Source organism: Hyperolius riggenbachi, chromosome 1, assembly GCF_040937935.1.
Source record: "Hyperolius riggenbachi isolate aHypRig1 chromosome 1, aHypRig1.pri, whole genome shotgun sequence".
In the NCBI taxonomy this organism is placed as follows: Eukaryota; Metazoa; Chordata; class Amphibia; order Anura; family Hyperoliidae; genus Hyperolius; species Hyperolius riggenbachi.
Window position 1 is genome coordinate 163,196,409 of NC_090646.1, and position 13,919 is coordinate 163,210,327.

At 43.3% G+C, this 13,919-nt stretch overlaps 1 protein-coding gene across 2 annotated transcripts in view; it reads left to right on the forward strand.

The window, feature by feature from the left end:
* Positions 1 to 12,215, forward strand: part of HPF1 (histone PARylation factor 1) — a 90,296-nt gene extending 78,081 nt beyond the window's left edge. For both annotated transcript variants that reach the window (XM_068269322.1, XM_068269312.1), the window contains 5 exons: positions 8,269 to 8,367; positions 8,493 to 8,643; positions 9,785 to 9,872; positions 10,088 to 10,260; positions 11,977 to 12,215. In XM_068269322.1, coding sequence (XP_068125423.1) covers positions 8,269 to 8,367; positions 8,493 to 8,643; positions 9,785 to 9,872; positions 10,088 to 10,260; positions 11,977 to 12,108 — 643 coding nt within the window. In that variant the 3' untranslated portion in view covers positions 12,109 to 12,215. The remainder of the gene's footprint in view (positions 1 to 8,268; positions 8,368 to 8,492; positions 8,644 to 9,784; positions 9,873 to 10,087; positions 10,261 to 11,976) is intronic.
* The last annotated feature ends 1,704 nt before the right edge of the window (positions 12,216 to 13,919 follow it).

Consider the following 13,919-nt stretch of genomic DNA (forward strand, 5'->3'; position numbering starts at 1 on the left):
TCTGCTAGGTGGCCCGGTAATTCAGCCAGTTGTGGCGCATGTGGACTGTGCCAACTGATGGAATTATCGGGACCCATAGCAGAGGATCCAGGGGGCGGAGGACAGCGAGGGACTGATCAGCCTGAAGGGGGCTGGAGGAAGCCACAGGTATGTATAAGTGTCTTCTTTTAACTCCTCTCGGGTACCCTTTAACCATTTCATGCCATGATGGGCTGAAGTATCCAAATACGTGTGCACAAGCATGCACGCTTCTGTGTCACACGTGCACTTTAGTGCCCTGTTTGCAATAAAGGTGCACAAATAGGAAGTTTATAAACACCCATTGCCTAGTGGATAGGGAGCCCCACAGACCTTGCAGAAGCCTGCCTTTTAACAGTGAGCAAGCTGGAAAACCTAATTCAGCCATTTAGTTACCTTTACTCCTAACCCCATGCCCCAAATTGCCCGATTATGTATTTTGTAAGCTTGCTGCATTGCAGTGTGATTAGTCAACCCCATATACAAGTCGACTCTAATATTTGACCCTCTTAAGCTGGAATTTTTTATTGACTCAAGTATAAATCTACCCAGCAAAGTTAATGGCTGCACTTGGGGACCAGGAAGAATTAAAAACTGCACTTGGGGACCAAGAGGAGTTAATGACTGCACTGCATACATTATTGTAGCTCTTAACCCCTCCTGTGCCTTAAGTGCAGCCAATAACTCCCCCAGGCCCCCAAGTGCAGCAATTATCTACCCGCCTTCCTGCAGCTCAGTATCTCCCCCTCCCTTTTCCTTGTTAATTGTTGTGGCCAGGACTTTCAGACCTGTGTTTTCTTAGAATTTCCTTTATCAAGAAAGTGTCACTTACCACTGGGTAAATTGCTGTAAATGGGAATGTTGCTAAAGGTGGCCAAACACGTATAGATTTGCAGCAGATTCGACCATTAGATTTCTGTCAGATGCCTGTCAAGTTGAATCTGACAGGAATCTGATGTGTGCCACACACTGGGAACAGATTTCCAATAGATTTCAGAATGAAATCTATTGGAAAGCTATTGCAAATGGATTTAAATGCATTATTGCACCATTAGATCCAAATGCAACTCTATGGGCCATAGATTTTCCATGCTGTCTGATAGATCAAATTGATTGAAATTGGCTACAAATCGATTTTGCTGATGTGAAAGAATCGATTTCTGATCGTTTTGATGGAATCGATTGATGGCTGAAATCGACCAGTGTATGGGCCCCTTAATAGTACACACATTACTCAATGTGTTCAGTATTGCCAGTGACTCCTGTATAAGTCGACCCCCATATTTTTATTTAGTGAGTCGGACCTAAATTTCTAGACTTGTAGTCTAGTATAAACCAGGGCTGTGGAGTCGGAGTCGGGCAATTTTGGGTGCCTGGAGTCGGAGTCGGGGAAAAATGCACCGACTCCGACTCCTAATGAATTTGTAACTGTAATTAAAATAGAAAATATGATAAAATGTTCTATTTCTCAGATAAAAGTCATTAAAAATAATGTATATATACAGTATATATACAGTAATAGCTGTGCTTAGTCTACAAAAATGAAATAAACCAATCAAAATTAGTTACTTGTGCTGCTTCAATAAAGCAGTCCCCGTATTTTTAAAGTCAGATATACATATCTGATTGTGACTGTATATATGAAGTGTACACAGGAATCTCTTTTATACACTAAATAACATCTATGCTGTAAGTATAAAGCCTGATGTGTAGCAGTGTCACTAATAGAGATGGTCAACGAGATGGAAATAATTCTGCATTGATGCTGAGTTATGCAAATGTATGCACTCCCTTTGCTGATGAAATCAAATAATTTGATATGTTATTAAAATTTGGTTTGGTGACTACAAATTAAAGGGAAACTGAGACGGATGAAAAGTAAAGTTTTATACATACCTGGGGCTTCCTCCAGCCCCCTTCAGGCTAATCAGTCCCTCACTGTCTTCCACCACCCGGATCTTCTGCTATGAGTCCTGGTAATTCAGCCAGTCAGCGCTGTCCGGCCGCATGCCGCTCCCACAGCCAGGAACATTCTGTACCTGCGCAATAGTGCTGCACAGGTGTAGTATGCTCCTGGCGGCGGAGTGTGTGCATGCGCACTACGCCTGACTGGCTCAAGTACCTGGACTCCTAGCAGAAGATGCAGGTGGTGGAGGAGGACAACGAGGGACTGATTATCCTGAAGGCAGCTGGAGGAAGCCCCAGGTATGTATAAAACTTTAATTTCATCTGTCTCAGGTTTACTTTGTTACAGTAGTACTATACTCTACATATGCACTCCCCACAGAGCTGCAGGGAATCCACTGAGAATGCTGTGCACATTGAACACAGAGGTGTTGTCTGTTTACAATCTCCTCATTCCCCTGCAGAGTACCTGCACATCATTCTTACATGTACCCACAATTACATTGCCTAGGGCCTGATAGATGTTCTTTGTTCCGGTCTGTACCTTTTACAAGTACTCTTACCAAGGACTAGTTTTAGTCTAAAGGGAATAAATATAGTAATCTACATATCCTTCTCACTTCAGTTGTCTTGTAAAATTCCTAAGCTTTGGCAGTTAAGAGACGAATTTCATGTTACATACTTTTAACCACTTCCCGACCGCCCACTACACAGGGGCGGCGGGGAAGTGGAGCCCTGCAGGACGGCCTCACCCACAGAGGCGGCGGTCCATTTAAGGGCATGGGCGGAGCGATCGCGTCATCCGTGACGCGATCCTCCGCCGGCGCCTGTCACCGCTCGCTCGCCGCAACATCCCGCCGGCTATACGGAAGCGCCGGCGGGATGTTAACCCCGCGATCGCCGCATACAAAGTGTATAATACACTTTGTAATGTTTACAAAGTGTATTATACAGGCTGCCTCCTGCCCTGGTGGTCCCAGTGTCCGAGGGACCACCAGGGCAGGCTGCAGCCACCCTAGTCTGCACCCAAGCACACTGATTTCTCCCCCCCCCTGCCCCAGATCGCCCACAGCACCCATCAGACCCCCCCCTGCCCACCCCCCAGACCCCTGTTTGCACCCAATCACCCCCCTAATCACCCATCAATCACTCCCTGTCACTATCTGTCAACGCTATTTTTTTTTTATCCCCCCCCCTGCTCCCTGCCCCCTCCTGATCACCCCCCACCCCTCAGATTCTCCCCAGACCCCCCCCCAGACCACCCCCCCCTGTTTACTGTATGCATCTATCCCCCTGATCACCTGTCAATCACCTGTCAATCACCCGTCAATCACCCCCTGTCACTGCCACCCATCAATCATCCCCTAACCTGCCCCTTGCGGGCAATCTGATCACCCCCCACACCAATAGATCGCCCACAGATCCGACATCAGATCACCTCCCAAATCCATTGTTTACATCTATTCTCTCCTCTAAACACCCACTAATTACCCATCAATCACCCCCTATCACCACCTGTCACTGTTACCTATCAGATCAGACCCTAATCTGCCCCTTGCGGGCACCCAATCACCTGCCTACACGCTCAGATTGCCCTCAGACCCCCCCTTATCAATTCGCCAGTGCATTAATTACATCTGTTCTTCCCTGTAATAACCCACTGATCACCTGCCAATCACCTATCACCCATCAATCACCCCCTGTCACTGCCACCCATCAATCAGCCCCTAACCTGCCCCTTGCGGGCAATCTGATCACCCACACCATTAGATCGCCCGCAAACCCGCCGTCAGATTACCTCCCAAATGTATCGTTTACATCTGTTATCTTCTCTAAACACCCACTAATTACCCATCAATCACCCATCAATCACCCCCTATCACCACCTGTCACTTTTACCTATCAGATCAGACCCTAATCTGCCCCTTGCGGGCACCCAATCACCCGCCCACACGCTCAGATTGCCCTCTGACCCCCCCCCCCTTATCAATTCGCCAGTGCATTAATTACATCTGTCCTTCCCTGTAATAACCCACTGATCACCTGTCAATCACCTGCCAATCACCTATCACCCATCAATCACCCCCTGTCACTGCCACCCAACAATCAGCCCCTAACCTGCCCCTTGCGGGCAAACTGATCACCCACCCACACCAATAGATCGCCCGCAGATCCGACATCAGATCACCACCCAAGCGCAGTGTTTCCATCTATTCTCTACCCTAAACACCCACTAATTACCCATCAATCACCCCCTATCACCACCTGTCACTGTTACCCATCAGATCAGACCCTAATCTGCCCCTTGCGGGCACCCAATCGCCCGCCTACAATCTCAGACTGCCCTCAGACCCCCCCTTATCAATTCGCCAGTGCAATATTTACATCTGTTCTCCCCTGTAATAACCCACTGATTACCTGTCAATCACCTATCAATCACCCATCAATCACCCCCTGTCACTGACACCCATCAATCACCCGCTGTCACTGACACCCATCAATCAGCCCCTAACCTGCCCCTTGTGGGCAAACTGATCACCCACCCACACCAATAGATCGCCCGCAGATCCGACAACAGATCACCACCCAAGCGCAGTGTTTCCATCTATTCTCTACCCTAAACACCCACTAATTACCCATCAATCACCCCCTGTCACTGCTACCTATCAGATTAGACCCCTATCTGCCCCTAGGGCACTCAATCACCCACCCACACCCTCAGAATGCCCTCAGACCCCAGCCCTGATCACCTCGCCAGTGCATTGCTTGCATCTATTCTCCCCTCTAATCACACCTTGAGACACCCATCAATCACCTCCTGTCACCCCCTAGCACACCTACCCATCAGATCAGGCCCCAATTTGCCCCGTGTGGGCTCCTGATCACTCGGCCAAACCCTCAGACCCCCTTCCGATCACCTCCCCAGTGCATTGATTGCATCTATTTTCCCCTCTAACCACCCCCTGAGACACCCATCAATCACCTCCTGTCACCCCCCTAGCACTCCTATCCATCAGATCAGGCCCAATACAACCTGTCATCTAAAAGGCCACCCTGCTTATGACCGGTTCCACAAAATTCACCCCCTCATAGACCACCTGTCATCAAAATTTGCAGATGCTTATACCCCTGAACAGTCATTTTGAGACATTTGGTTTCCAGACTACTCACGGTTTTGGGCCTGTAAAATGCCAGGGCGGTATAGGAACCCCACAAGTGACCCCATTTTAGAAAAAAAAGACACCCCAAGGTATTATGTTAGATGTATGACGAGTTCATAGAAGATTTTATTTTTTGTCAAAAGTTAGCGGAAAATAATTTTTATTGGTTTTTTTTCACAAAGTGTCATTTTTCACTAACTTGTGACAAAAAATAAAATCTTCTATGAACTTGCCATACACCTAACGGAATACCTTGGGGTGTCTTCTTTCTAAAATGGGGTCACTTGTGGGGTTCCTATACTGCCCTGGCATTTTAGGGGCCCTAAACCGCGAGGAGTAGTCTAGAAAACAAATGCTTCAAAATGACCTGTGAATAGGACGTTGGGCCCCTTAGCGCACCTAGGCTGCAAAAAAGTGTCACACATGTGGTACCGCCGTACTCAGGAAAAGTAGTATAATGTGTTTTGGGGTGTATTTTTACACATACCCATGCTGGGTGGGAGAAATTTCTATGTAAATGGACAATTGTGTGTAAAAAAATCAAACAATTGTCATTTACAGAGATATTTCTCCCACTTAGCATGGGTATGTGTAAAAATACACCCCAAAACGCATTATACTACTTCTCCTGAGTACAGCGGTACCACATGTGTGGCACTTTTTTACACCCTAAGTACGCTAAGGGGCCCAAAGTCCAATGAGTACCTTTAGGATTTCACAGGTCATTTTGCGACATTTGGTTTCAAGACTACTCCTCACGGTTTAGGGCCCCTAAAATGCCAGGGCAGTATAGGAACCCGACAAATGACCCCATTCTAGAAAGAAGACACCCAAAGGTATTCCGTACGGAGTATGGTGAGTTCATAGATTTTATTTTTTGTCACAAGTTAGCGGAAAATGACACAAAAACTATTAAAATCAATTTCCGCTAACTTGTGACAAAAAAATAAAAACTTCTATGAACTCACCATACTCCTAACGGAATACCTTGGGGTGTCTTCTTTCTAAAATGGGGTCATTAGTGGGGTTCCTATACTGCCCTGGCATTTTAGGGGCCCTAAACCGTGAGGAGTAGTCTTGAAACAAAAATGACCTGTGAAATCCTAAAGGTACTCATTGGACTTTATGCCCCTTAGTGCAGTTAGGGTGCAAAAAAGTGCCACACATGTGGTATCGCCGTACTCGGGAGAAGTAGTACAATGTGTTTTGAGGTGTATTTTTACACATACCCATGCTGGGTGGGAGAAATACCTCTGTAAATGACAATCTTTTGATTTTTTTACACACAATTGTCCATTTACAGAGGTATTTCTCCCACCCAGCATGGGTATGTGTAAAAATACACCTCAAAACACATTGTACTGCTTCTCCCGAGTATGGCGATACCACATGTGTGGCACTTTTTTGCACCCTAACTGCGCTAAAGGGCCCAAAGTCCAATGAGTACCTTTAGGATTTCACAGGTCATTTTGAGAAATTTCGTTTCAAGACTACTCCTCACGGTTTAGGGCCCCTAAAATGCCAGGGCAGTATAGGAACCCCACAAATGACCCCATTTTAGAAAGAAGACACCCCAAGGTATTCCGTTAGGAGTATGGTGAGTTCATAGAAGTTTTTATTTTTTGTCAAAAGTTAGCGGAAATTGATTTTAATTGTGTTTTTTCACAAAGTGTCATTTTCCGCTAACTTGTGACAAAAAATAAAATCTTCTATGAACTCGCCATACTACTAACGGAATACCTTGGGGTGTCTTCTTTCTAAAATGGGGTCATTTGTGGGGTTCCTATACTGCCCTGGCATTTTAGGGGCCCTAAACCGTGAGGAGTAGTCTTGAAACGAAATTTCTCAAAATGACCTGTGAAATCTTAAAGGTACTCATTGGACTTTGGGCCCTTTAGCGCAGTTAGGGTGCAAAAAAGTGCCACACATGTGGTATCGCCGTACTCAGGAGAAGTAGTATAATGTGTTTTGTGGTGTATTTTTACACATACCCATGCTGAGTGGGAGAAATATCTCTGTAAATGGACAATTGTGTGTAAAAAAAATTAACAAATTGTCATTTACAGAGATATTTCTCCCACCCAGCATGGGTATGTGTAAAAATACACCCCAAAACACATTATACTACTTCTCCTGAGTATGGCAATACCACATGTGTGGCACTTTTTTGCAGCCTAACTGCGCTAAGGGGTCCAAAGTCCAATGAGCACCTTTAGGCTTTACAGGGGTGCTTACAATTTAGCACCCCCCAAAATGTCAGGACAGTAAACACACCCCACAAATGATCCCATTTTGGAAAATAGACCCTTCAAGGTATTCAGAGAGGGGCATGGTGAGTCCGTGTCAGATTTCATTTTTTTTTGTCGCAAGTTAGAAGAAATGGAAACTTTTTTTTTTTTTTTTTTTTCTTACAAAGTGTCATTTTCCACTTACTTGTGACAAAAAATAATATCTTCTATGAACTCACTATGCCTCTCAGTGAATACTTTGGGATGTCTTCTTTCCAAAATGGGGTCATTTGGGGGGTATTTATACTATCCTGGAATTCTAGCCCCTCATGAAACATGACAGGGGGTCAGAAAAGTCAGAGATGCTTGAAAATGGGAAAATTCACTTTTTGCACCATAGTTTGTAAACGCTATAACTTTTACCCAAACCAATAAATATACACTGAATGGGGTTTTTTTAATCAAAAACATGTTTGTCCACATTTTTCGCGCTGCATGTATACAGAAATTTTACTTTATTTGAAAAATGTCAGCACAGAAAGTTAAAAAAATCATTTTTTTGCCAAAATTCATGTCTTTTTTGATGAATATAATAAAAAGTAAAAATCGCAGGAGCAATCAAATAGCCCCAAAAGAAAGCTGTATTAGTGACAAGAAAAGGAGCCAAAATTCATTTAGGTGGTAGGTTGTATGAGCGAGCAATAAACCGTGAAAGCTGCAGTGGTCTGAATGGAAAAAAAGTGGCCGGTCCTTAAGGGGTAGAAAGCCCTAGGTCCTCAAGTGGTTAATCAACAAAATTGTAATATGCAAATTAGAGGAGTCGGAGTCGGTGGAATCCTAAACTGAGGAGTCGGAGTCGGTGGATTTTTGGACCGACTCCACAGCCCTGGTATAAACAGTATATTGTATTGTTCTGTGCATCAGCAGTCTGTGTCTAATCTGTCTACCCTCTCCAGGGATTCTCCAGATGATCTGCCAGTTTTTGTTGGTACTAATGATGCTGTTAAAGGATGCCTCATCACTCCAACTGGAGATAATATATTTGCTGCTGTCAAGTAAGTAAACCTCAAATGTTATATGCATTGCTTGATTTGGGTGCATGTTCTCTAGCCTGGTACATTATAGTTCATCCATATAAATGTACTGTTTTTGTTGGGTTTTTTTTAAACCTTGTTTCTAGGCTATTTGCAATAAAGAAGCAAAAGGAAATGACAGATAAGAAAGCAGTTGCCACAATAAAGGATTTAGTTGAGAAGATAACAGCAGCTGCAGATAAATGTAGCTATTCGTTGGAACAGAAATCTGCCTCAATGAAACGGAGAGACAAAAAGGTGAGCAGCTACAATTTCACAGTTAAAGGAAACAAACTGAGGAATATGGAGGCTTCCATCACTAATTCCAATTGTCTATCATGTTTATATCTTGGCTTTAATAACTTGAGATCCATAACTGGAGAAAAAAACTCCAGTGGGGTCAGCACAGCTTAATGCCCTCGGCTAGGGTTACAGATTCAGAAGGTATTTGGGTATGCTGGCATTCGCAGCAAGGCCAAGTGATGCACCCCAATAGGCACCGCCACTGTGATCTGCAGTGCCGCTTTTAGTATTAGTATGTCTGATCCTATTCAGTTATACTTCATGGAGCTGCATGTCAAGATGCCAGTGGACAATTGTTATTGTTCCTAAAGTGAACCAGAGACCAAACACCCTTGTGTATTTTACCATATATATCAGTGAGAACATTCAAGAAAACACCTACTATGCTTTGTTTCATTCTTTACTGCTCAGCCTGCTTGTAATCGACCCTGATAAAATCCCCGACTGAGCATTGTCTAGCTTTGCTTAGGAATCATTATAGCGGAGTCACTAAGTGCATCAGAAAATAGCACTGTAGCCAACTAAAGTAGTCGGAAAGCTCAGAAGCGGTTTTGCATAGAAAACAGTGACGTGTCTAACGCTTTCTGTACTGGAAAACAATACGAGACTTTTCTTTGCTACTAATGTTTGATTTCTTAGCTGTACTACACAAGCAATACATTATCTCATAAGTTTACTTTCACTTCAGATTCCCTGTAAATTTATACCATACCAAATATTGAATATTCGTATACCTTCATTGATGTATTTAATAATAAATTTATTCATTTATTCAGGCGCGAGATGTAAGTATTGATTAGTGACCTACCTCCTTATTTACTGATGTATAGCTGTATATTAGCCCACAGTTAGCGTATCATGTTAGGAGTTGATAGAAGTATTATTAGAGTAATATTACAATCATTTGTTGTTTTTTTTCATTTTGCACTGGCAATGCCCCAACTATGAGATTTATATTTGTTTGTCCATTTTGTTACATATTTTTCCAATAAAGTGGATAATAGTACTATGTGCGGCTAATGTTTTTTATTACTACACGTTTCCCTAATTTATCCCTGGGTTTAGAATATCATTTTAGTATGCCGTATTTTATCAGGTTGTGACAAAGTCCTTCCATGGTGCAGGCCTGGTGGTACCTGTAGACAAGAATGATGTTGGATACAGAGAACTCCCAGAAACAGATGGTATGTTAGATCACCTCCTGGTATACTTTTTGTTTAACATTTTTAATGTATTAGTTTTTGTTTTGATTTTCTTTCACTGTTCTTGAATAAATCGCCAGTTGCATTTCCGTAAAATTCTTTTTAAAGTAAAACTGGCAATATCCAGTGCAGAGATATCATAATTTATGCAGATTCTTCATGCAATGACATGTATATCTATTTACTTCACTTCAAAGGGAGTCTTAAGAAGATTTGCAAAGCCATTGTGGAAGCTCCCAGCGATGACGTGAGGATGAAAGCTTTTGCTCCTATTCAGGAAATGATGACTTTTGTTCAGTTTGCAAATGATGAGTGTGATTATGGCATGGGCTATGAACTGGGAATTGACCTCTTTTGTTATGGATCACATGTAAGTTTTTTTTTTTTTTTATTTCAGACAAGTTCACTAGTAATGGGAAAGTAATTTATGCACGGTTATGCGTTTATTAATTATTCTACCTAACGTACCTTAAGTTTTTAGCGCCAGGAAGGTCCAGTGTGTGCAGCTCTGTTACTTTTAGTTAATGGAATGAACTTGCTTTAACCCCCCCAATTAGTTCAGGATATTTGGGTCTAAAAGCAGTGCAATCTTTCCTGCTTTTAGTGTCTAAAATTCAGGACTAATCACACGCCGGAGATATCCCTCAGTTTAGGCGGACCCCAGAACTTACCTCTCTAGCATCTAGATCTGTGCAATTTCTCCTCTGGGGGTGCTCTAATTTGGTGAGATCTCCGTCAGTCATCATGTGACAGACAACAATCTCACCCGATGGATCGAGAGCCTTGGAGCAGACTGTCTGGATCCCAGGGAGGTGAGTATTGAATGCTGCACTCTCTGCAGTAACCTGGACCCAGACTCCAGATTACCGCTAGCAGCATTATTTTACAGCTCTCATTAACTTTAAATTAATCAGTCTAGGAGCAGCGAGTGCAGGGGGTGTTACTGATGATGGGCAGAGAGGAGAAAGTACTGACATCCTCCCAGTCTATCCTCAAGTGGCTGGGTGGGGGGGTGCTAAAGGGGAAGGATTGTGCTGTAACTCTTATGTCACAGCACAGATTTAAAAAAAAAAAAAAAAAAAAAAAAAAGCATTAAACATTTTATTCAAAACACGAGGTCAGGGGTACTTTAAATTGTTTGGTACCAGCATCCATTTTTTAGGAGTATACCGATCAGTAAAAAAAAGTGCAGTTGTAGTGTTATATTTCAATTCTGAATGTGCATACAATATTTATTCTAGCAGTTAGTATAAGCAATGTAACTGCTGGGATCAAACTGACTGACAAGTCTGGAATATTGTATAAAAAGGCAATGCTACATAATCACCACTACTTGTGGCCAGTTTACATACTGTCAGCATGAATAGCAGAAAACTTGAGATGCTGCGGAGTTCCTGAAACAGGCTGAGGAATGAATCTGAAGGCTTCTGTGATTCAAGAAACCAAGATCAGCAGCACCACTTTTGAAGAAATAGCTCATTATTCAGACACGTAATTAAAATCACATGCTAAAAAAAATGGGCTTAGATGCAGCTACAGCCCGCTGCTTTGAATGCTTCTTTGGCAAGCTCATATGAGCTTGCAGCTTGACAAAGAAGCATTCAAAACAGCGGGCTGTAGCTGCGTCTAAGCTTTAGCACACTCCTCCATTGGAGTGCTTGGTCTAACACTGAATTTAAGGCGTGTTGTATGATATATTGACTAGAAAGCAGGGCTATGGAGTCGGTATAAAAATCATCCGACTCCTCAGTTTATGAAACTGACTCAAACTCCAGGTACCCCAAAATTACTTTTGACTCCTTAGTCTAATACTAGGGCTATGGAGTTAGTACAAAAGAAAATTTAAAAAAAATCATCCAACTCCAGGTACCCAAAATTTACTCCACAGCCCTGTGAAAGCCCCATCTATATAAAGGATCCAGCTGGATAGAGGAGAGTAAATCTGAAAGGACTGCAAGGCTGGTAAGTGGTCACCAAAGTAATCCACTATAGCTATACAGTATTATAGATTAGGGGCACCATACTGAACATAGTACCCAGGTGTGATTGGAGGTGATAATTCATGTATGCTTATTTTCTATTGTAGTACTTTCATAAAGTAGCCGGACAGCTCTTACTCCTGGCATACAAGCTCCTGAAGAGAGATCTCTTTGCAGAAATCATTGAATCTCACCTGGCCAATCGGAAAAAGGAGATTGTAAATCAGCTGGAGGCATAGCCCAGATCCTAAGCATTATTTGTTTTGTATTTGTTTTTTTTTTACTTGTTACACTACGGTATGAAGTTAGTTTTGTAATAAAATTTTTGATGTTTATCATCATTTAATGTGACTTCATGCAGATGTTTTAAGTAAGTAAGTTTATGCAAATTTTATGCAGCCGGACAAGTGAAGTTTAGCATCTGTTTTTCATTGACCTAGTTGCATAAATTTAAAGTACAACTGTAGCGAGAGGGATATGGAGGTGTCCATATTTATTTACTTTAAAGAAAACCTGTACTGATAAAGTTCCCCTGGGGGGTACTCGCCTCAGTCGGGGGAAGCCTCTGGACCCTATCGAGGCTTCCCCTATCTTCCTGTGTCCCATATTGGTGAGCGCTTGCTTTGTTTTCTGCTTCCTGTGTCCCATAGCTGTCTCGCTACAGCCCCCGGAATGCACAGGCGACAAATCGGACACCCTGTGCAATAATTACCTTTCTAGGCTCCAGCAGGGGCGCTGTTGCGGCTCTTCTGACGGAGATAGGCGAAAAAAGCTGATCTCCGTCAGGTTTGCTCTACTGCGCAGGCGACTTGCGCCTGCGCAGTACAGCAGCCCGAAGGAGATTAGCTATTTTCGCCTATCTCCGCGGGAAGAGCGGACACTGCGCCTGCGGTGGAGCCAAAAGGTAAATATTTACATCGCCGCCACTCCGGGAGGATTTTCTCAGCTGCTGTGGGACCGAGGGTCCGGGGGCTTCCCCCACCTGAGGTGAGTACCCCCAGGGGAGTTTTTTTCATTACAGACCTTCTTTAAAGAGGAACTGAAGAGAGGGGTATATGGAGGCTGCCATGTTTATTTCCTTTGAAGCAATACCAGTTGCCTGGCAGCCCTGTTGATCCTCTGCCTCTAATACTATTAGCCATAGCCCCTGAACAAGCATGCAGCAGATCATACTTTAAAGTCAGATCTGACAAAGACTAGCTGCATGCTTGTTTCTGGTGTTATTCAGATACTACTGAAGACAAATAGACCAGCAGGGCTGCCAGGCAACTGGTATTAATTAAAAGGAAATAAATATGGCAGCCTCCGTATAACTCTTACTTCAGTTCCCCTTTAAGGCTATAACAGTTACCTGGCTATTCTGCTGATCATCTGCCTCTAAGGGTAGGAATATACTAGGCAGAATTGCATATGCACCCATAGTAGATAGTTGAAAACGCATATGCGATTGCGCCTAGTGTGATGCTTTTAGCCATAGACCCTGAACAAGCATATGAATACCAGATGTTACCAAGTCAAAATGGACTTGCTTATCCCCTGCAAGAATGCCCCTGGCAGGTGTTTTGAACAGGGAATTCCTCTCCCCTCTGTCGACCTCTGACTTAGGGAGGGGGCAAAGAGAGGCGGTGTGGGGACACAATCATGTCATTAGGCAGAGATCATGTCTCTGTGTCCTATCTGTCTCCTGAAGATCCACCTTGAGTTCTCTTTAAGTGATTGTCAGGAAGTTTTTCTATGCTCAACTGTCCTGCATGCGTTTGCCAGTATTGAAAATCTTTGAATTAATACCCACATTATATACACTTTTGAACTATAGCTGCCCCCAAGTCATTATACAGTCTAGATTGCTAAAGTATAGTAACATTTATAGCAATAAATCTAGTTTTAGTATAGCTAGTGCTACCTGTTGTTTTTTTTGTTATTCAGTGGTTAATACATACTTCAGCTTTGCTTTACAGCCCAGCGACATAGTGGCAGTGAAATACTTCTAGGGTCTGTAACCTGGTACCTTATAAGTGAAGCAGGCTGTTTTCCACTACAATAGCACTAG